Here is a 20,888-nt window from a genome sequence, read left to right as displayed (position 1 = left end):
GCCAGTTGGAATGCTCTTCATGGCACATCTGTAGAAATTTCTGAATGTCTTTAATGACATAACAAATCTCCTTAAACGCCGAGTGAAACATACCTCTGCCATGCCTTCTTTGTAACTACATTAATATATTGGACCCCATATAGATTCTCAGAGATGTTGACATCCAGGAGCTTGAAATTGCTCACACTTTCCACTTCTGATCCCTCAATGAGGACTGGTGTGTGTTCCCTGGTCTTACCCTTCCTGAAGTTCACAATCAACTCTTTGGTTTTACTGACGTTGAGTGCAAGGCTGTTGCTGTGACACCACTACACCAGTTGATCTCTCCTGCTCCTGATATGCCTTCTTGTCACCGTCTGAAATTCTGTCAACAATGGTTGAGTCATCAGCAAATTCACAGATGGTGTTTGAGCTGAGTGTAGGGAGGGTAGAGCAGTGGCCTAAGCACACACCCTTGAGGTGTGGCAGTGTTGATCATCAGTGAGGCGGTGAGTTATTTCCGACCTGCACAGACTTCAGCGCATCCACCGCAGACCGTTTGTGGTGATGGGCAAATTGCAGTGGGTCCAGGTCCGTGCTTAGGCAGGAGTTGATTCTAGCCATGACCAACCTCTCCATATACTGTGAGTGCCACTGGATGGATCATCAGACTGGAATGTCACAGATCTAGCCCTCAGCAGACTAGGAATCTTCTGGTTCATCCACGGCTTTTGATTTGGGGATGTACAGTATGTTCTTGTAGGCACACACACACTTCATTCAGACTTGAAGATGAATCCCTGAATACTGTCCAGTCCACAGACTCAAAACAGATGCAAGTACTATGGCAACTTGGGAGCATGTATCACATACAAAATGCTGGAGGAACTCAGCAGGACAGGTAGCATCTTTGATGCATTTTAATGCTGCCTGGCCTACTGAATTCTTACAGTGGCTGAGGACATTTGAAACATCACTGCTTATATTTTCTGCACTAGCCTCCAACAGGGTCCAAAGGAGCACGTGCCAGGCCCTGTGGACTTATCTACCCTACTTTGCCTCATGATAGCAAACAACTCCTCCTCTGTAATCAATATCTGGTCCATGACGTCACTGCTGCTTTGCCTCACTTCGATAGACACTGTGTCAGTCTCTGGAGTAAATGCAGATGCAAGAATATCTACTTAAGATTTCCCCCGTCTCCTTCAGCTCCCGTGCACAGATCTGATCTTTCAGAGGGCCAGTTCTCTCCCTTGCTATCCTTTTGCCATTAATATATTTGAAGTCATCCTTGGGATTCTCCTTATCTGCTAGAACAGCCTCATGCCCTCTTTTAGTCCTCCTGATTTCCTAGTTCAGTATTCTTTTGCATTTCTGATACTCAAGTACCTCATTTTCCTCTTCCTGCCATGCACCTCCATTTTCTTAACCAAGGCATCAAAATCTCTCAAAAGCCAAGCTTCTTTCACCCTGTTCTTCTAAATCCCACGGACTGTTAGATGGTCTATAATGTAATCCAATTTACATGATCATCCCTTTCTTATTCCTCATTTCCAAGCCCTCTAGCCTCAGCCAACAAGTTTGAACTGACTGAGCACTGCCGTTACATTTTCCCTGACGAGTAATGCCATCCCTCCCCCTTTAATTGCTCCGGTTCTATCATACCTAAAAAAATGGAACCCTGGAACACTGAGCTGCCAGTCCTGCCCCTCCTGAAACTGAATCGCATTAATGGTTACAACGTCAATTCCACATGCTGATCCGTGTCCTAAGCTCATCCACCTTTCCTACCATAATCCTTGCACTGAAACATACAGAGAACATTAGCCCCACTATGCTCAACCCTTTGGTTCCTGACTTTGTACGCAGCCTGAACAACATATTTCCCCACAATCATACCACTGGCGCTCATTTCACATCCCCCTGCAACTCTAGCTTAAACCCCACCCAATACCCCCACGCAGCACTATTAAACCTTCCTGTAGGGATATTCATCCCCCTGCAGTTCAGGTGCAAACCGTCCCTTCTGTACAGGTCCCAGCTTCCCTGGAAGAAGAGAGCCCAATGATCCAAAAATCTGATGTCGTCACTCCTACAGCAACTCCTTAGCCTCGTGTTAAACTGCATGATCTTCCTATTTCTGGCCTCACTAGCACGTGACATGGGTAGCAACCATGCGATCACAACTCTGGAAGTTCAGTCCTTTAACTAACCACCTAGTTCCCTGAACTCACTTTGCAGGACCTCATTAACCTTCCTACACATGTCATTGGTACCAACGTAGACCACAGCCTCTGGCTTCTCACCCTCCCACTTAAGATTGCTGTGGATTTGACCCGAGATGTCCCTGACCCTGGCACCTTGGAGGCCATATACCATTTAAAAATCTAGTTCTTATCCACCAAGCCTCCTGCCTGATTCCCTAACCAATGAATCCCCTATCAACATGCCTCTTCTCCCCACTTCCCTTCTGAGCCACGGGACCAGACTCTGCGCTAGAGAGCTGACCGCTGGGACTTTCCTCTGCTAGGTCGTCCCCCACCATCTTCCCCAACCCCACCCAACAGTATCCAAAGCAGTATACCTGTTGTTGAGGGGAACAGCCAGTGGGGTACTCTGCACTGGCTGCCTATCCCCTTTCCCCCTCCTGATGGTTACCCAGTTACCGGTGTCCAGCACCTTGAGTGTAACTACCTCCCTGTATGTCCTGTCTAACAACCTCTCAGCTTCCCAAAAAATTTGGAGTTCCAGCTCCAGTTCCTCAACACGGTCTGAAAGAAGCTGCAGCTGGATGCACTTCTTGCTGGTGTAATCGTCAGGGACACTAGAGGTCTGCCTGCCTTCCTACATCCTGCAAGAGGTGCATTCCACTATCCAACCCAGCGTCTCCACTGCTCTAACTGTGCAAAAAACAATTAAGAAGTCTACCTATAGCCTATGCTTCTTCTCGCTGGATCCTGAACTCACCACTCTAACACTGGTCCACTCTAGCAATGGCCAAACACCTAATCCTAGCCTCTTTTAATTGGCCCTTGTCGAGTGCCTATTTACACACAATCCAACGTCTCCTTGGGAAGTGTGGAGCGCAGAGTATCCAAACTGTCCCTGCTCACTTCTTTTGAATACTCTCCCCGGCATACAATCCGTCTCCTCAAAAGATTACAGTTCCTTTCCTCTCACTCTATCTTATTTTATATTTTGTCATGTAAATTATACTTATTGATGTTGCCTTATATTTGTGATGTACCGTGCTGCTGCTGCAAGAGCCTAATTTTTTATGGCATTTATGCATTTATGTTTCTGACAATAAATTTGAACTTGATATGTTTGAACTTTAACTTAAAAGTCATGGAAACAATAGATAATATTTAGAGTTACACAACACAGAGGTAAGGCCCTTTGCACCACTAAACCCAAACTAGAACCATAGAACACTACGGCACAGTACAGGCCCTTCAGCCCTCCATGTTGTGCTGACCCATATAATCCCTAAAAAAAAGTACTAAACCAACACTACCCCATAACCCTCCATTTTTCTTTCATCCATGTGCCTGTCCAAGAGGCTGTTAAATACCCCTAATGTTTTAGCCTCCACCACCATCCCAGGTAAGTCATTCCAGGCACTCACAACCCTCTGTGTAAAAAAACTTACCCCCAATGTCTCCCCTAAACTTCCCTCCCTTAATTTTGTACATATGCCCTCTGGTGTTTGCTGCTGGTGCCCTGGGAGACAGGTACTGACTATCCACCCTATCTATGCCTCTCATAATCTTGTAGACCTCTATCAAGTCCCCTCTCGTTCTTGCCTGACAATTAATTTCCCAGTTTCCATTTGGTTTTGAGCTTACATCCTTGTGATTGTAACTTATGATACCTAATTACCTCATGGATGTTACATAAATGGAATTTGTGGCTGTGATGACCCCCAAAGAGTTAAGCCTCTTTATTCCATGTTCCATTCAACAAGAAGAAACATGTTTAATAAGATTAAACGGCAACTTACTGGAATTTTGTGGTCTTTTGTTTTTTTCATATGCTTCTTGTCTAGTGTGGCAAACTTTGAAGTTCCTTCCTGGCAGAATAACAAAGAAGAAATTGTTATCTTTATTTTAAATCTTTTGGCTCGGCATTGAACTGAGATCAGAGTAACACATGGAATTAAGTCCTTCAATCCAACCCATCTGTGCCGATCTATTTCATTAGATGAGTTAGTCCCATTTGCCTGCATTTGGTCATAGCCTTCTAAACCTTTCCCACCCACATAAACTATCCAAATACCATTTGTAGCATTTCAAATGCACCCACCTCTACCGCTTCCATACACACACCACACCTAAGAGGAAAATTGTCCCTCTGGCCCTCGTTAAACCTTTCCTCTCCCATTTTAAACATATGTCCTCTAGCTCTAGACTCCCTACCCTGGGGAAAAGACTGTGGCCAGCTTCCTTCGTGATTTTAACCATCACTACAAGGTTCCCCCTCAACATCCTGCACTCGACCGAGGAAGTCCTAAAGTCTCTCCTATAACCCGAGCCCTCCAGTCCCAGTAACATCCTTGTATAGATTTTCTGCACCTTATCCAGCTTATTAACATCCTTTTCTATAGCAGGACGACCTGATACACAGTTCTCCAAATGTGACCTTGGCAAAGGCTTGCATTGTGCCCCACCTCCTGCATGCCAAGCCCTGCCTGAGGAAGGACAGTGCTGCAAATGTCTTCCTCACCGTTCTGTTGACCTACGTTGCCATTTTCAGTTAGGCAACTACCTGTACATTGAAAAACTCTGCAGATCGGGCGGCATCCATGGAGGGGAATAAACTGTCGACGTTTTAGGCCAAGACCCTACATCAGCCCTTAATGAAGGGTCTCAGCCTGAAACATCGACTATTTATTTCTCTCCATAGATGCTGCCTGACCTGCTGAGTTCCTCCAATGTGTTATGTGCATTGCTCAAGAGTTCCAGCATCTTCAGAATCTCTTGTGCCTTGTGTGTATACCTCAATCCCAAAGTCTCTCCATTCTACAACAACCCCCAAGGCCCTACCATTTAATGTGCAAGTTTTACTGAAATGTAACAGCTTGGATTTATCTGAGTTAAGTTCCAACCACCACTAGCACAGTTGATCAAGATCACACTGTAAACTTGGATAGCCCTTTTCATTTTTGACTACACTACCAAGTCCCCACCTCAGGGGCCACCTCTGCCCCTCTGGAACAAGGTGGCCATGGCCGGCATTCAGAGATGAACCCACTGCAGCCTGGGCACTGAGAGACACTCTTGAAGAAACGGTGGGGTGAGAAGCTCGTGACGTTGATTCATTGCACAACACGATGACTCAGAGATGCCCGTTCCGAAGAACAGACACAACCGGTCCAAGGCAAGGCAGCTGGAGGTCAAACAACAAGCCGATGATGGGACTGCCATTGAGGTCCAGGAAATGGGCTGGGTTGCAGGCTGTTTTAAGGCAGACATGGATAGATCCTCTACAAACAATAGGATCAAAGGATAATAGGAATGAATGGGAATGCAAGGTTGATGTTACAATCAGAATGGGCATGAGTTATCCAATGGTAGAGTAAGGTGCTCACTCCTGAATCCTGTCTTTTTAGAGTCATAGAGAGATACAGCACAGAAACACATCATTCGGCCACTGACCATCGAACAACCACTTACACTGATCCCATTTTATTCTCAACTCAAACCCCTCAGGTTCTCTCCTCACCCACATACTGATCTGCAAGATTTTGGGATGTGGGAAAATAAAACAAACCAACTGGGAGAAACCCATGCGTTCACAGGGAGAATGTTCGAACTCCACACACAGACATTGCTGGAGGTTGGGATCGAACCTGGACCTCTGGAGCTGTGAAGCAAGGAATCGACCCACTGCACCACTGAGTCACCCACAAGTTTGCAGAGTTAGAGCAGGGACCATTGGTTGGGTAACACTCCCACACAGCCAAAGCCTTCAAATCAAATTCTGCTTTCTTAGTTCTGTACAATGTACCAGGAATTTCCAATTGTAAAAGCTAATATAGATGTTTCCATTTCACATTAAGATCATTGCTCTTACTTTAATCAACAGCTCTCGGCTTTGGGAATAATTGTTCTTCTCTGAGAAGATCTCCGAGAGTTCCTCATATCTCCGCATAACTTCCCTGGAAATAAAATCAAAGGAAGAATATTCACTCCAAATCCCATCGCAGAGCCCAAGATTTCACTCAACAAGCAAGGGACCAATACTCCCAGGGAAATTTCCCTGGTGCTGTATCCGGCAGACTCAGTGATACTGGGATTCCAGGAATGCCAAACACGCTTGCTCTTTTCCTGGAATTCTGGAAAGCCTCCTGCACTGATCTATCCACACTGTTCCTGGGAATGCTGCCTCAAAAATGAGAAAAGAATTTCTTCCATATTATTTCCTGGGAATCTGAAAATTCTATAGATACTCAGCCCCCATCTGGGATTTTGGGAATAGTAAATTCCCAGAATCATTTGGTAAACCACCATACAATTTCTGGAATCTGAGAATTCCCCTATATTGATCCCCGTAAACCATCCTCAGGAAACTGGGAATGTCGCTCTTGTAGAGGCACTGATTCCCAATCTATTCTTGGAATTCTCAAGTAATCCTCTCTGATTATTCCTTCAAAACTGGGATCTGCTCCCTACCCCCAACATAATTTGGGAATGTTGCTCCAATGCTGAGACAATAATTTCACCACCTTTATTCCTGGGATTCCTAGAAATTATATTCCACTGCTGAAAATTGAATCTACCATACACTCAGAGAATCAGGAACAGCTTCTTCCCCTCTGCCATCCGACTGCTAAATGGACCCATAATTGAACCCATAAACACTACCTCACTTTTTTATTTTTTCTGTTTTTGCACTATTTTTAATTTAACTATTTAATATACACATATATACTTACCGTAATTGATTTTTTTTCTATATTTATTTAACAAATCTCACGGCATGACAGTGATCTTAAACCTGATTCTGATTCATTATTGGTGATCTGGGAATTCTGTAATCCAGAAGCATTGATCCCTCTACATTATCCAAAGGAATATCCAAAAGTTGCTCCAGTGCAGTCGCTGCTCCTCCCCAGACAATTCCCAAGAATTCGGAACCTGCTCAAATACTGATTGTTTCCTGTGAATAATTTCTGGGAAACGTTGCTCTGATACTGGTACTCTATACAAGAATTCCTGGGTATCTGGGACACTGATATCTGCTACACACACTCAGAATTGTGATCCAGTTCCCCACACCATACCTGGGCATTTCCTCCCAGGTTTTCTTCAGCCGGTGAACGGGGTTCGACTGGAGGGCAGAGATGATGGCGTAAAGTGAAGAGAAATTCTTCAGAGCCCGGCATTCCTGCAGGGAAATACAAATGAGGACATTGTCAAACCTGGAGCAGGAAAAACACACTGAGAGTGGGGAACCTCACCCTCCTGGATGGGCAATGGAGACCAGGAAGGGCAGCAAAACTCTGTTAATCCAGCATACTCAGGACTTTGATAGTTCCGGACCAACTGACTTACTGGACTATAGAGAATCATAGACATAGAAACAGCAGAGAAAAATGCCTATGCTGCCCTGTTATTCTGCCTAATCCCATCAACCCACACCTGGACCATAGACCTCCATTCCTGTCCTATCCATGTATTTATCCAAACTTCGCTGAAGTGCTGAAATTGAATCCGCATCTACCACTTCCACGGGCAGCTCCTTCCACACACTCACCACGCTCCGAAAGAAGAAAATGTCCCTCAGGTTCCTCTTAAATATCTCACCTTTCATCCTTAAACTATGACCTATTGTTATAGTTTCACCCAACCTCAGTGGAAAAAGCCTGCTTGCATTACCCCTTCTATACCGCTGTCAAATTTCCCCACATTCTCTACTCTCCAGCGAATAAAGGCCTAACCATCTCCCTATAACTCAAATCCTAGCACCAACCTTGTAAACTTTCTCTGTACCCTTTCAATCTTATTGATATTTATCCTGTAGGTAGGTGAACTGATCTGCATACCATACTCCAAATTTAGCCTTACCAACATCTTATTCAATTTCAATATACATCCCAACTCCTGTACTCAATAATTTGGTTTATGAAGGCCAATGTGCCAAAAGCTCTCTTTACAACTCCATCTACCAGTGATAACACTTTCAAGTAATGATGGCTCTGTATTCCCAGATCCCTATGTTCAACCTTGTTCCTCAGTACCCTGCTGCTTACAGTGGGAGTCTTAGCCTGGTTTATCCGCTCAAAGTGCAACACCTCACACTTGTCTGCATTGAACTCCATCTGCCACTGTTCAGCCCATTATTTCAGCTGCATATCTCCTTTAATTACCCCTCCTATAGTATTGGGTACCTTGATCCTGAGGACAAGCTACGGTTGACTCCCCCATCTATACCTCTCCTAATTTTGTAATATTCTATTAGATCACCATTCATCCTCTGATGGTCCAGAGAAAACTCAGTTTGCCCAGCTTACTGTATATAGCACATGCCCTGTAATCGAGGTTGCATCCTGGAAAATCCATCAGGAAGGAGGTACAGAGCCTAAAGACCCATATTCAACGTTTTAGGAACAGCTTCTTCCCTTCTGTCATCAGATTTCTGAACAGTACTTTAACCCATGAACACTACCTCACTATTCCTTTTTGGCATATTTATTTATCTTCGTAACTTTCAGTAATGTTTTCTTTCTTTATATAAATTTTTTAATTGAATTTTCAAATAGGTTACAGAAAGAAAAAATAATTATCAACCCTTCCCCCTTCCCCCCTAACATATCCCTATAGAAAAAAAAGAAGAAAAAAGAAAGAAAGAATGCCTGGATGTCGGAAGATCCCCACATGCTCCATGGAGTTCGTAATAGCTTAAATATGGATATTTATTTCTTTCCCCAGATAACCAATAATTTTATCTTCGGAGCACCTATATATTTAATCCTATCTTTTGTAAATAAGGGCACCAAATTTTCAGATATATTTCATATTTATCTCTTAAATTATAAGTAATTTTTTCAAGTGGAATGCAGCTAAAAATTTCATTCTTCCAACGATCTATACTTAAGATTGAATCCGATTTCCAAGTAACTGCAATAGCCTTTTTGGCTACTGCCAATGCAATTTTTATGAATTCTTTCTGATATTTATTCAATTTGGATTTCAATTTTATCCCTTCAATATTGTCTAGTAAAAATAATGTTGGATTATGTGGAAGTTGTATTCCAATAATTTGTTCCAGTAAAACTCTTAAATTTGTCCAAAAAAGTTGAATTTTAAAACAAGACCAAGTAGAGTGTAAAAAAGTACCAATTTCTTGATTACATCGAAAACATCGATCAGATAAATTTGAGTTTCATCTATTTATTTTTTGTGGTGTAATATATAATTGATGTAAAAAGTTATATTGTACATTATAATATTGTATATTAGTCGAACATTTATTGTATTTGTCATACTGTCAAGACATAATCTTGACCAACTTGTTTCATCAATTTTAATATTCAAATCAGTTTCCCATTTTTGTCTTGACTTATGAATTCCTTGTTTAATTGCCTGTTTTTGAATCAAATTATACATACCAGAAATATTTTTTTAAATTTTTCCTTTATGAATTAAAGTTTCTATTTCATTAGGTTTCGGCAATAACATTGTTTGACCCAGTTTATCTCTTAAATAAGCCCTTAATTGGAAATAACAGAAAAGAGTGTTATTTGATATTTTGTATTTATTCTTTAATTGGTCAAATGACATTAATATACCTCCTTCAAAACAGTCTCCTATATATCTAATCCCTTTGTGAAACCAGTTATATAAAAGTTGATTATCCATTGTAAAAGGAATAAGTTTATTTTGAATTAAAGGTCTCTTTGCTAATAAAGATTTCTTTATCTCATCATCAACATTTATCTTATTCCATAAATCAATCAAATGTTTTAGTATAGGAGATTCTTTCTTTTCCCGTATCCATTTAGATTCCCATTTATATATAAAATCTTCTGGTATATTTTCTCCTATTTTATCTAATTCTATTCTAATCCATGCTGGTTTATCTTCATCAAAAAAAAACCTCAACCTGATCAAAACCCATGATCAATCTTGATAAAATGCTTAAGATATCAAGATAAAGAAAAGATCCTGAAGGCGGCTGCCCAATGTGCCAGAAAAGGAAATGAGCTATTGATGATAGAAGGGAAAGCAGTTCTTTTCTATCCTGATATAAGTTATGACCTTTTGAAGAGAAAGAAGGAATTTAATCCAGTGAAAAAAGTTTTATGGGAAAAGGGTTATAAATTTATATTGCGCCACCCAGCAACATTGATCATTTTTTTGGATGACGGAAAAAGAAGATTTTTTACTGATCATCGGGATGCAGAGAAGTTTGCACAAGAGCTCCCAAATATTCGCTAGACACAGTAAAGATTTAAAAGTGAAACAGATTAAAGATGAAGACGGGGACAGTGAAGTGAGTTGATGGACATTAAGGACAGAAGAATATTTAAATATACTTTTAATTATATGATACAGGGGGAGAAAGGTAAAAATTTGAGAAATATTAATTGAGAGTAGTGATATTATTTTTTCTTCTCTTACATATACTTTTTTCATACTACGGGGGAGCTGGGGGAACTTCGGATCGATCGCTACGGGATTCACGTGTGTAATCATGGCATTTGCCATGACCTGCACAACGGAGGGGGGTAATGTGTTTTTTTTCATTCACAACATTAGCAGGGGGGGTTTTGTTGTTTTTTTTTCTTTATAATCTATTTTTCTTTTATCTTTCGTTCTTTGCCTGGATGATCAGAGGGGAGACACATAGCAACATGGAGAATTTTAAAATAATTCCCCAAGATACTACGAGAGTTGAAATATTATGTATTATTATAGATTGGAGTAACCCTGTTAAAAATAATGACTAATTTAATGAATTTTAAAAATTTTAATGTTAATGGGCTTAATGGACCGGTGAAAAGAAAAATAATTTTAACATACATTAAGAAAATGAAAATAGATATAGCTTTTATACAAGAAACACATTTAACAGAGATAGAACATCAGAAATTAAAGAGAGATTGGGTCGGAAATGTTATTGCAGCTTCATTTAATTCAAAAGCGAGGGGAGTAGGAATTTTGGTTAACAAAACTTTACCAATTAAAATACAAAAGGTATTAATTGATTCTGTGGGAAGATATGTAATTATACATTGTCAAATCTTTTCAAACTATGGACTCTTATGAATATTTATGCACCAAATGAAAACAATGTAAAATTTATACAAGAAGCTTTTTGAATTTGACTGATGCACACAATAAAATATTAATAGGTGGAGACTTTAACTTTTGTCTAGACCCAGTTTTAGATAGGTCAACAAAGGATGTTACAAAACCAAAAGTAGCAAAATTAACTTTATCATCGATGAAAGATTTAAATTTGATTGATATATGGAGAATTAACCCAAGAGAAAGAGATTATTCATTTTATTCAAATAGACATAAAACTTATTCAAGGATAGATTTTTTCCTACTATCAGCGAATATTCAAGACAGAGTGAAAAATATGGAATATAAAACAAGAATATTGTCAGATCATTCCCCCTTGACAATGACAATGATAATGATGGATAAGGAGGAATCGATTTACAGATGGAGATTTAATTCAATATTATTAAAACTTCAAGATTTTTGTGATTTTATGAAAAAACAGATTCAATTTTTTTTAGATACAAACTCACATTCAGTTGGCGATAAATTTATATTATGGGAAGCGATGAAGGCATATTTGAGAGGCCAGATAATAAGTTATACTTCTAAAATTAAGAAGGAATATATGGTAGAAATAGATCAATTGGAAAAAGAGATTACAAAATTAGAAAAAGAATCTCAAAGATATATGACAGAAGAAAAACAAAGACAACTTGTTAATAAGAAGCTACAATATAATACACTTCAGACATACCGAACAGAAAAAGCAATTATGAGAACTAAACAGAGATATTATGAACTAGGTGAAAGATCACACAAGATTCTTGCTTGGTAGTTAAAAACAGACCAGGCTTCCAAAACGATAAATGCAATTAGAACAAGTGTAAATAGAATTACTTATAAACCTTTAGAAATCAATGAAACTTCAAAAAAAAATTTATTCTGAACTGTATCAATCAGAATCACAAAATGATATTGTTGAGATAGAAAAGTTTTTTTTTAATCACAAATAACTTTCCCAAAATTGAATTCGGAAGAACAGAAGGGATTAGATGTGCCTTTTATATTAAAAGAGGTCGAAGAAGCTCTAGGATCACTTCAGAGTAATAAATCTCCAGGAGAAGATGGCTTTCCACCTGAATTTTATAAAAAGTTTAAAGATTTATTAATTCCTCCTTTTATGGAGCTAACACACCAAGCCGAAAGAACGCATAAACTTCCAGAATCTTTTTCGACGGCTATTTTAATAGTATTGCCAAAAAAAGACAGAGATCTTTTAAAGCCAACATCATATAGACCTATTTCTTTGTTGAACACAGACTATAAAATAATAGCCAAGATTTTATCTAATAGATTATCTAAATACTTACCAAAATTAATACACATGGACCAAACAGGATTTATTAAAAATAGACAATCGACAGATTATGTAACTCGGTTACTTAGCATAATTCATTTGGCACAAAAGAGGGAAAAAATGACTGTGGCAGTTGCTTTGGATGCAGAAAAAGCATTTGATAGATTGGAATGGGATTTTTTATTTAAGGTATTGGAAAAATATGGATTAGGAGTATCTATTATAAAATGGATTAAAACCTTAAATACTAATTCCAAAGCTAAAGTAGTGACAAATGGCCAAATTTCAACATCATTTCAGTTAACAAGGTCAACTAGACAAGGTTGTCCATTATCACCTGCTTTATTTGTGTTGAAGATAGAACCATTAGCTGAATTAATTAGAACTGACTCAGATATTATGGGTTTCAAAGTTAATCAGGAGGAATATAAGATTAACTTATTTGCTGATGATGTTCTGATTTATCTAACTAACCCATTGCATTCGTTGCGTAAATTATCTTCTAGATTGGAAGAATATGGGAAAATATCAGGGTACAAAATAAATTGGGATAAAAGTGAAATTCTACCCCTTACTAAAGGAGATTATAGTCAATGTCGATTAATAACTCAATTTAGATTGCCGATAAATGGTATAAAGTATTTAGGTATAAGAGTTGATAATGATATAAAGAAGTTATATAAACTAAATTATTTGCCATTATTGAAAAAAATTCAAGAGGATCTTGACAAATGGATGATGTTACCAATAACATTAATAGGCAGAGTCAATGCTGTAAAAATGAATATATTCCCTAGGTTACAATATTTATTCCAAACACTACCAATACAATTACCGCAGAAGTTTTTTCAAGAGTTAAATAAATGTGTGAGGAAGTTCCTTTGGAAAGGTAAGATGTCAAGAACATCGTTGGAAAAATTGACATGGAAATTTGACCTTGGAGGGTTACAATTACCAAATTTTAAGAATTATTACAAAGCAAATCAACTTAGATTTATTGCATCAGTAATGTTTTCTGCATTGCCCTGCAACATAACTCCTTGACTATCAAACTCACTGCCCTGACCAGTGAAGGCAAGCCTTCTTCCCACCCTGTTGACGTGCGCGGCCACCTTCAGGGGGCTTTGGGCTTGGACCCTGCACTCCCGCTGTCCCTCCAAGACAGACCTACCTCGGCCACGAGCACCCACTTCTCCAGGATGCGTGCCCGCTGCTGCGGCCTCAGCCGGGTGTTGCTGAGGCAGGAGCTGATGACGCAGTTGGTGAGCTTGTTGAACTGCCTGACGGTGGCCCAGATGGTGGGGGCCAGGTTCTCCTTTCCCTTCTTGTCCCGCTGGGACCAGATGGACCCCAGGCAGTGGTACGGCACCACCTTCATGAAGAGCTCCTGGGGCAAGAAGACAAGAACTTCACTGCACAGATATATCGACTGGTAAAAGGAACATGGGGTGGGGGTGGGGGATGTTATTATCACAGTAAATAATCAGAATCAGGTTTATTATCACCAGTACACGTCATGAAATTTGTTGTTATGTGGCAGCAGTTCATTGCAATACATAATAATAAAACTGTAAATTACAGTAAGTATTGTTTAATTTAAATGTATATACACATAAATTTAAATTAAATAATTAGTGCAAAAAGAGAACAAGGGTAGTAGTGAGGTTGTGTTCATGGGTTCAATGTCCATTCAGAAATCTACTGGCAGAGGGGAAGAAGCTGCTCCTGAATCACTGAGTGTGTGCCTTCAGGCTCCTGTACCTCCTCCCTGATGGTGGCAACGAGAAGAGGGCATGTCCTGGGTGATCAGGTCCTTAATGACGGATGCCGCCTCTTTGAGCATCGCTCTTTGAAGGTGTCCTGGATGCTGGGGAGGGTGATGGAGCTGACTGAGTTCACAAGCAGCTGCAGCTTATTTCGATCCTGTGCAGTAGCCCCCTTTCCCCTCCCCGTACCAGACGGTGATGCAGCCAGTTAGAACGCTCCCCATGATACATCAGCAGAAATATTTTCCTTTTTTATTAACATAACAAATCTTCTCAAATTCCCAGTTAAATAGAGCAACTGTCTTGCCTTCTTTGTAACTACGTCAATATGCTCGGCCGAGGATAGATCCTCAAAGATCTATCGCCAGTTTCATTTACAATATATTCCAGAATATTAAAAAGGAGCAAACGGCGCCCTGTAAGGCAATGAGCAGGGAAGCTAGGATCAGATTTCTGCAGGTGTACGGTGGATAACATTCTGACCGGCTGCATCTCCTCCTGGTCTGGAGACTCCGACCCGCAGGAGGGCGAGTGACTGCACAGGGCTGTAAACTCAGCCAGTCCATGATGGTCACAATCCACCCCACCATTGAGAACATCTTCAGGAGGTGGCATCTATCCTGAAAGACCCTCACTGCCCAGGACAAACCCACTTCTCATTAATACCAACAAGGAGGAGGTACAGAAGCCTGAAGACCCACAACCATCACTTTAGGAACAGCTTCTTCCCGTCGGCCACAAGATTTCTAAAAGATCCATGAATCCATGAACACTACCTCACGACCCCTCGTCTGAACTATTTATTTATTCTATATATCGCAGCTTTGCCATCGTACTGTGTCATATGATGTTGGTAATCATGGTCCTTCCATGACTATGATTGTTCTTGGCAAATTTTTCTACAAAGTGGTTTGTCGTTGCCTTCTTCTGGGCAGAGTCTTTACAAGATGGCTGACCTTAGCCCTTATCAATACTCTTCAGGGATTGTCTGCCTGCTGTCAGTGGTTGCATAACCAAGACTTGTGCTATGCACCAGCTGCTCATACGACCATCCACCCTCCATGGCTTCACGTGACCCCAATCGGGAGCTGAGTGGGTACTACGTCTTGCCCAAGGGTGCCCTCCTGTCTAGCAGAGGGACAGAGTGCCTTACACCTCCTCTGGTAGAGATATTTCACCACCCCTCCACCCACAGTGTAACTTCCAGTAGTTATGTAATGTACTGTGCCACAAAACAGCAGATTTCACAACATACGTCAGTGATACTAAACCCGATTCTGATGCTGAGGCTGCAGCTGGAGAGCGTGTGCAGTTCTGGCCACCGCGCTACGGGGACAATGAGACAGCGGTGGAGAAAGTGCGAGGAGATTCACCAGGACAGAGCTGTTCGATTACTACGACCGCTTGGATAAGCACGGTTTGCTTTTCTTGGAACAAAGACTGGTGGGGGGCGGGGGGGGGGGATCCGATGGAGGTGTACAAAATTATGAGAGGCACAGATACTGAAAATTGGTTTTTGACACCTCGGACAACGGACTTTAATTCAGGTCAAGGGGTAAGGAGTTTAGAGAAGACCTAAGCAAGAACTTTCTCCCCAAGCAACATGAACTGTGAGTCTCAGTCACACTTGTTAACACATCATACGGTCCGGTTTAAGGAGACGACGATATATTTCTTTATATATTGGGATAGATAGATAGATAGATAGATAGATAGATACTTTATTCATCCCCAAGGGGAAATTCAATGTTCCTCCAGTATGATATCACATAAACACAAGACAGACCAAGACTAACTGACCAAAAAAACCACATAATTATAACATACAGTTACAACAGTGCAAAGCAATACCATAATTTGATAAGAGCAGACCATGGGCACGGTAAAAAAAAAGTCTCAAAGTCCCAGATAGCCCATCATCTCACGCAGATGGCAGAAGGAAGAAACCTCCAACGTGGCAAAACTTCCCGATGCAGCCTCTGGAAGCACCCGAGCACAGCCCAACTGTGAGTCCGTCCGAAAACTTCCGACAACTTCGTGCCTCCGACCAGCCCTCCGACACCGAGCACCGAGCACCATCTCTGCCGAGTGCTTCAACCCCGGCTCCGGCCACCAAGCAACAGGCAAAGCCGAGGATTCGGGGCCTTCCTCTCTGGAGATCTCTCCGATCGCTCAGTAGCAGCGTCAGCAGCACAGGCATGTCAGAAGTTTCGCCAGATGTTCCTCCGTGCTTCACACATCCATCTCAATCAAATCAGGATTGTGCACGGCCCCTACTTACAGATAACGGATATTCCTTACTGGAGTGGCCGCTGCGCCCTGCGTCGTCGCGCCGCCATCTTGATGGCAGCACCAGTGGTGGCGATCAAACCTGTGCCACTGGACTTGTGAGTCCGGCCCTTCAAATTGTGCAGCCCATCATCTCCGATTTAACCCTGGCCTAATCACGGGACAGTGACTAATTAACCCACCAAACGGGAGGTCTTTAGACTGTGGGAGGAAACCGGAGCCCCCGGAGGAAACCATTGCAGTACGGGGAGAACATACTAACTCCTTACAGGACAAGCAGCAGTGGGAATTGACCCAGGGTCACAGGTACCATAAAGCATTTTGCTAACCACTATGCTACCGTGCTGCCCCTAAGTTAAAGGGATTTCAGGCTGCCTTTGACTATCCACGATTGTGTACAGGCTTGACATTTCTCCGCAGGGTGATCTGCTGTCCTTCACAGCGCAATGATGTGTGGGTCAGTGGGTTAATTGGCCTCTCTAAAACATCCCCTAGTGTGTGGGTGAGGGGTGGAATTGGAGTGGGCTGGTGATGTTAGGAAGTGTGGGTTTAATCCATTGTTTCTCATGACCCCATCAACCAGCACTTCTTTGCCCTGATACATGTCAAGGTAAAATTAATTTAGTTTTGGATGTGGTACGAAACTGGAGCACTCGGTGTGGGGGGGGGGGGGGAGCCCATGTGGTCACAAGAAGAACAAGCACACGCAGACAGCGCCCGACGCTGGGATCGAACCTGGGCCACTGGACCTCTGTGACATTGGCTCTACCCGCTGCGCCACTGTGCCAGCCCTACATGCCTGCTCTGCCCCTTTATCATGCTGCTTGTCAACGAAATGTTGGAGCTGAGGAACAGGCCCTTCGGCCCACTGAATCCATCCTGACCCTCAGGATGAGCTTTATTTGTCACACGTGCGTCGAAACACACGGCGAAATGTGTCATTTGCGTCAAATCAAATCAGAAAGGATGGTGCCGTCTGTTGCCACGTTTCCAGCGCCGTCGTAGCACGCCCACCACTTGCTAACCCTAGCCCACGTGGGAGGAAACCAGGGAACCCCCGCAGGAAACCAACACGGTCATGGGGAGAATGCAGACATTCCTTATCGACGGCAGCGGGAATTGAACCCCGATCAGTGAACACTGGTGCAGTAACAGCACTTACACCGACTGCAACGGTACCATGCAATAAACCCATTTTATTCTCCCCACATCTTACCTCCCATGCCACCTGAATTTTACCACTTTGGGGCAATTTACTAACCAGAAGTCATAGGGATATAGGCAGAAGCTGGAGCACAGGAGGGCAACACATGGGGTCACAGGCAGAAAGTGCAAAATCCACACACAGAGGGCTCTAGAGATTGGGATCGAACCCGGCAATTCTCGAGCTTTGAGGCAGTGACTCCACCCGCAGGGTTACCCTTGGTGTATTCCCTCCCACCAACACGAGGCACTCAGGCTGTTTCCCGAGACGTGCGCCCCAAGAAGGCTAAAATGCACAACCCAAAGAGACTGGTACTCACCGCATCCATCATCGTGAGCTGGGACGCTGTTGTGTCTGCCATGAAGGTGAGGATGTCAGTTGGTTCTGATATGTGCGTTGGCTGGTTCTCGTTCTTCACCGTCTGCTCACCTGCTGATGACAAACATTGCTTGGAACCAACCACACAAGGACTGGGATAAAGGATACAAAAGGCTAGTACATGCCATTGATGGACAGAGTGGCCACCATAAATGCAACAGCATCAGCAGATGGACAGGGAAGGTTTAGAAGGATATTGGCTGAACATGGGCAAAAGGGACAAGCTTGGTAGGCACCAGAATTACCATGGACATGTTGAGTCAAAGGCGTGCTTCCAATCAGCGTTCCTGGATGACTCCCTAAATACTCCACAAACTTCTACGGATGGACCAGTCCCAACACTCCGGAACGCAAGAGGCTGCAGAGAGGAGTGAGTCACAGCCCGATCCTTCTCAGACACTAACCTCCCCACCGACAGTGTCCAGAGGAGGTGCTACCTCAGAAAGGCAACATTTATCATCGAGAATCCCACCATCCTGGCCCTGCCAGCTTCTCACAGCCACCGTCAGGAGAGGACATGCAAAGATCTTAGGTCCCACGCCACCAGGTTGAAGAGCAGCTGCTTCCCTTATAACAATCAGTTCTTGGACCGACCTGCACAACTCTAACCCTACCTGAGAAAGAGAACACAGCAGACCATCTTTACCATGGACTTGTCTCTGAATGTGTCCCTTTTCTTACATAGTCTTTTTTCTCTCTCTCTCTTCCCAGTCTTGAATAAGTTACGGTATATTCTCCGTGTTGCCAGAACCTACAAGCCCGCAACGCTGCTGCAGGTTTTCCTTTGTACATCTACCTCACCGTTCTTGTGCATCTGACAATGAACTTGACAAGCCCAGACTTGCACTACAATTCCCCAGGTCAATGTCACAAAATATGCATTCTGCTCCCGTCCTGATGATCAATTCTGCTTTCTTCACTGTAAATTGGACGAGGGTGTTAATCAGTTAGAGAGGAAGCAGAAACAATCCACCAGGACTTGGCCAGGACTGGGAAGTTTTAAGGACCGACTGGATCAGGAGGGACTGTTTTCCCTGGGACACAGGAGGCTGAGGGTATAACCCGAGTCTGAATCTCAATCTGAAAAGGATACAATTCCCATCTAAAGTGAACCACCATGGATTTGCAGACTATTGTAGAAACGGCCGGGTTAACTACAGTTTTCACTGGAAGGATGAGAGGGGATCTCACCACAAAGCTCTGACCGGCTGGATATTGTCAATAATGTTCCCCGGCTGGCTGGGGTCAGGAACCAGGGGTCGTCTCAGGATATGCAGTATGAAACTCAGGACTAGTCTGAGGAGATTTCTCTTCCCTTGGATGAATTCTGTGAAATTTCCTACCCCAGAATTCCCATCAACCACCCTCCCACAACAACTCAATCCCTCCCCCTCCGCCACACACTGGGGGCATTTTAAAGTAGCCAGTTAACCCACTGACCCAAACGTCCTCAGGACATTGCAGGGAACTCGGTGCTTGTAGGCAATCCACACGTTTGCAGCAAGAACGTGCAAACTCCATAAAAAGACGGTGGATCAAACCAGTGGCTCACCTGCTGTGCCTCTTTCAAAATTCAACAGAGATCTGTAAATCTCCGGACATTAGAGGGATTAAGGGAACTGTAGGTTTTCCATCGAAAATCTACCTCACCATACTCGTCACGTGCACAAGTATACAGAGCTAGATGTACAAAGGAAACCCTACAGCAGCATTACAGGGCAATAGAGTAAGGAATGATGCTTGAATTTTATTGAAGAACAGAACAGGTTCAAAGGACTGAATGGCCTATATTCTATGTGCTTTCTCTTATGTTGTTACAATGCCTTTTGGCACCAATGTCAGCTTACTTCCTCTCCATTGCTGACACTCCCTGTTGCCTTTGGAAAGTAGTCAATATAATCCAAGAACTCTTCTAACGCAGACGTTCTCTCTTCTTCCTCTTCCCATCAGGAGGAAGGGCAGCTTCTACCCCACTGTTACCACACTATCGAACGATCTTCTCATTCACTAAGGTCGAACACTTGATCCCTCAGTCTACCTCCTCGTAGCTACAACACGATATTCCACATTCTGCTTTCTTTTCACTACCTTGATGTACTTCTGTATGGAATGATCTGTCCAGATGCCACATAAATTTTTCCACTGTATCTTGGCACATGTGACAACAATAAATCAATTATCAATAAAACTTTCCATAGTTGCTGCCTGGCCTGCTGAGTTCCTCCAGCATCTTGTGTACAACTTTGATTTCCAGCATGTCTTGTTTATCAATCACGCTGTTGGACATAAGATACACAAGTTTGAGGACACATACCACCAAGTTCAAGGGCAGCTTCTATCCCATTACTATAAGATACTTGAATGGATCTCCTTTACAATAAAGAACTCCTGGTCTCTCAGTCCACGTCCTCGTGGCCCTTGCACCTTATTGTCTATCTGCGCTGCACTTTCTCCGGAACTCCACTGCTGTGTTTACCATTTTGTCCTGATTTTCCTTTTGTTCCACCTCAGTGCACTTATGCATGGAATGATCTGTCTATCTGGCACACCAAATAAAGCTTCTCACTGTATATAACAATAATAAACTAATCACCACCATCAGACATCAGGGTGATTCCATAGTTAGGATTGAGGACCTACCGGAGTCACGATGTGCTGGAATGAATGGGATACCAGTC

General features: G+C 42.6%; 1 protein-coding gene across 4 annotated transcripts in view; it reads right to left on the bottom strand.

The window, feature by feature from the left end:
- The window catches only part of LOC140716943 (ral guanine nucleotide dissociation stimulator-like), a 127,384-nt gene that overhangs the window by 29,513 nt on the left and 76,983 nt on the right, over positions 1-20,888 (bottom strand). For 3 of the 4 annotated variants that reach the window (XM_073030099.1, XM_073030118.1, XM_073030127.1), the window contains exons 6-10: positions 18,152-18,264; positions 13,745-13,960; positions 7,265-7,368; positions 6,055-6,139; positions 3,983-4,051 (exon numbers count right to left, since the gene is read on the bottom strand). In XM_073030099.1, the coding sequence (XP_072886200.1) occupies positions 3,983-4,051; positions 6,055-6,139; positions 7,265-7,368; positions 13,745-13,960; positions 18,152-18,264 (587 nt within the window). The remainder of the gene's footprint in view (positions 1-3,982; positions 4,052-6,054; positions 6,140-7,264; positions 7,369-13,744; positions 13,961-18,151; positions 18,265-20,888) is intronic. The other variant, XM_073030109.1, reaches the window with a different exon arrangement.

This window comes from Hemitrygon akajei, chromosome 2 (genome assembly GCF_048418815.1).
Source record: "Hemitrygon akajei chromosome 2, sHemAka1.3, whole genome shotgun sequence".
In the NCBI taxonomy this organism is placed as follows: Eukaryota; Metazoa; Chordata; class Chondrichthyes; order Myliobatiformes; family Dasyatidae; genus Hemitrygon; species Hemitrygon akajei.
Note: the sequence above shows the minus strand (reverse complement) of the source record. Positions and strands in the feature narration are given on the sequence as shown.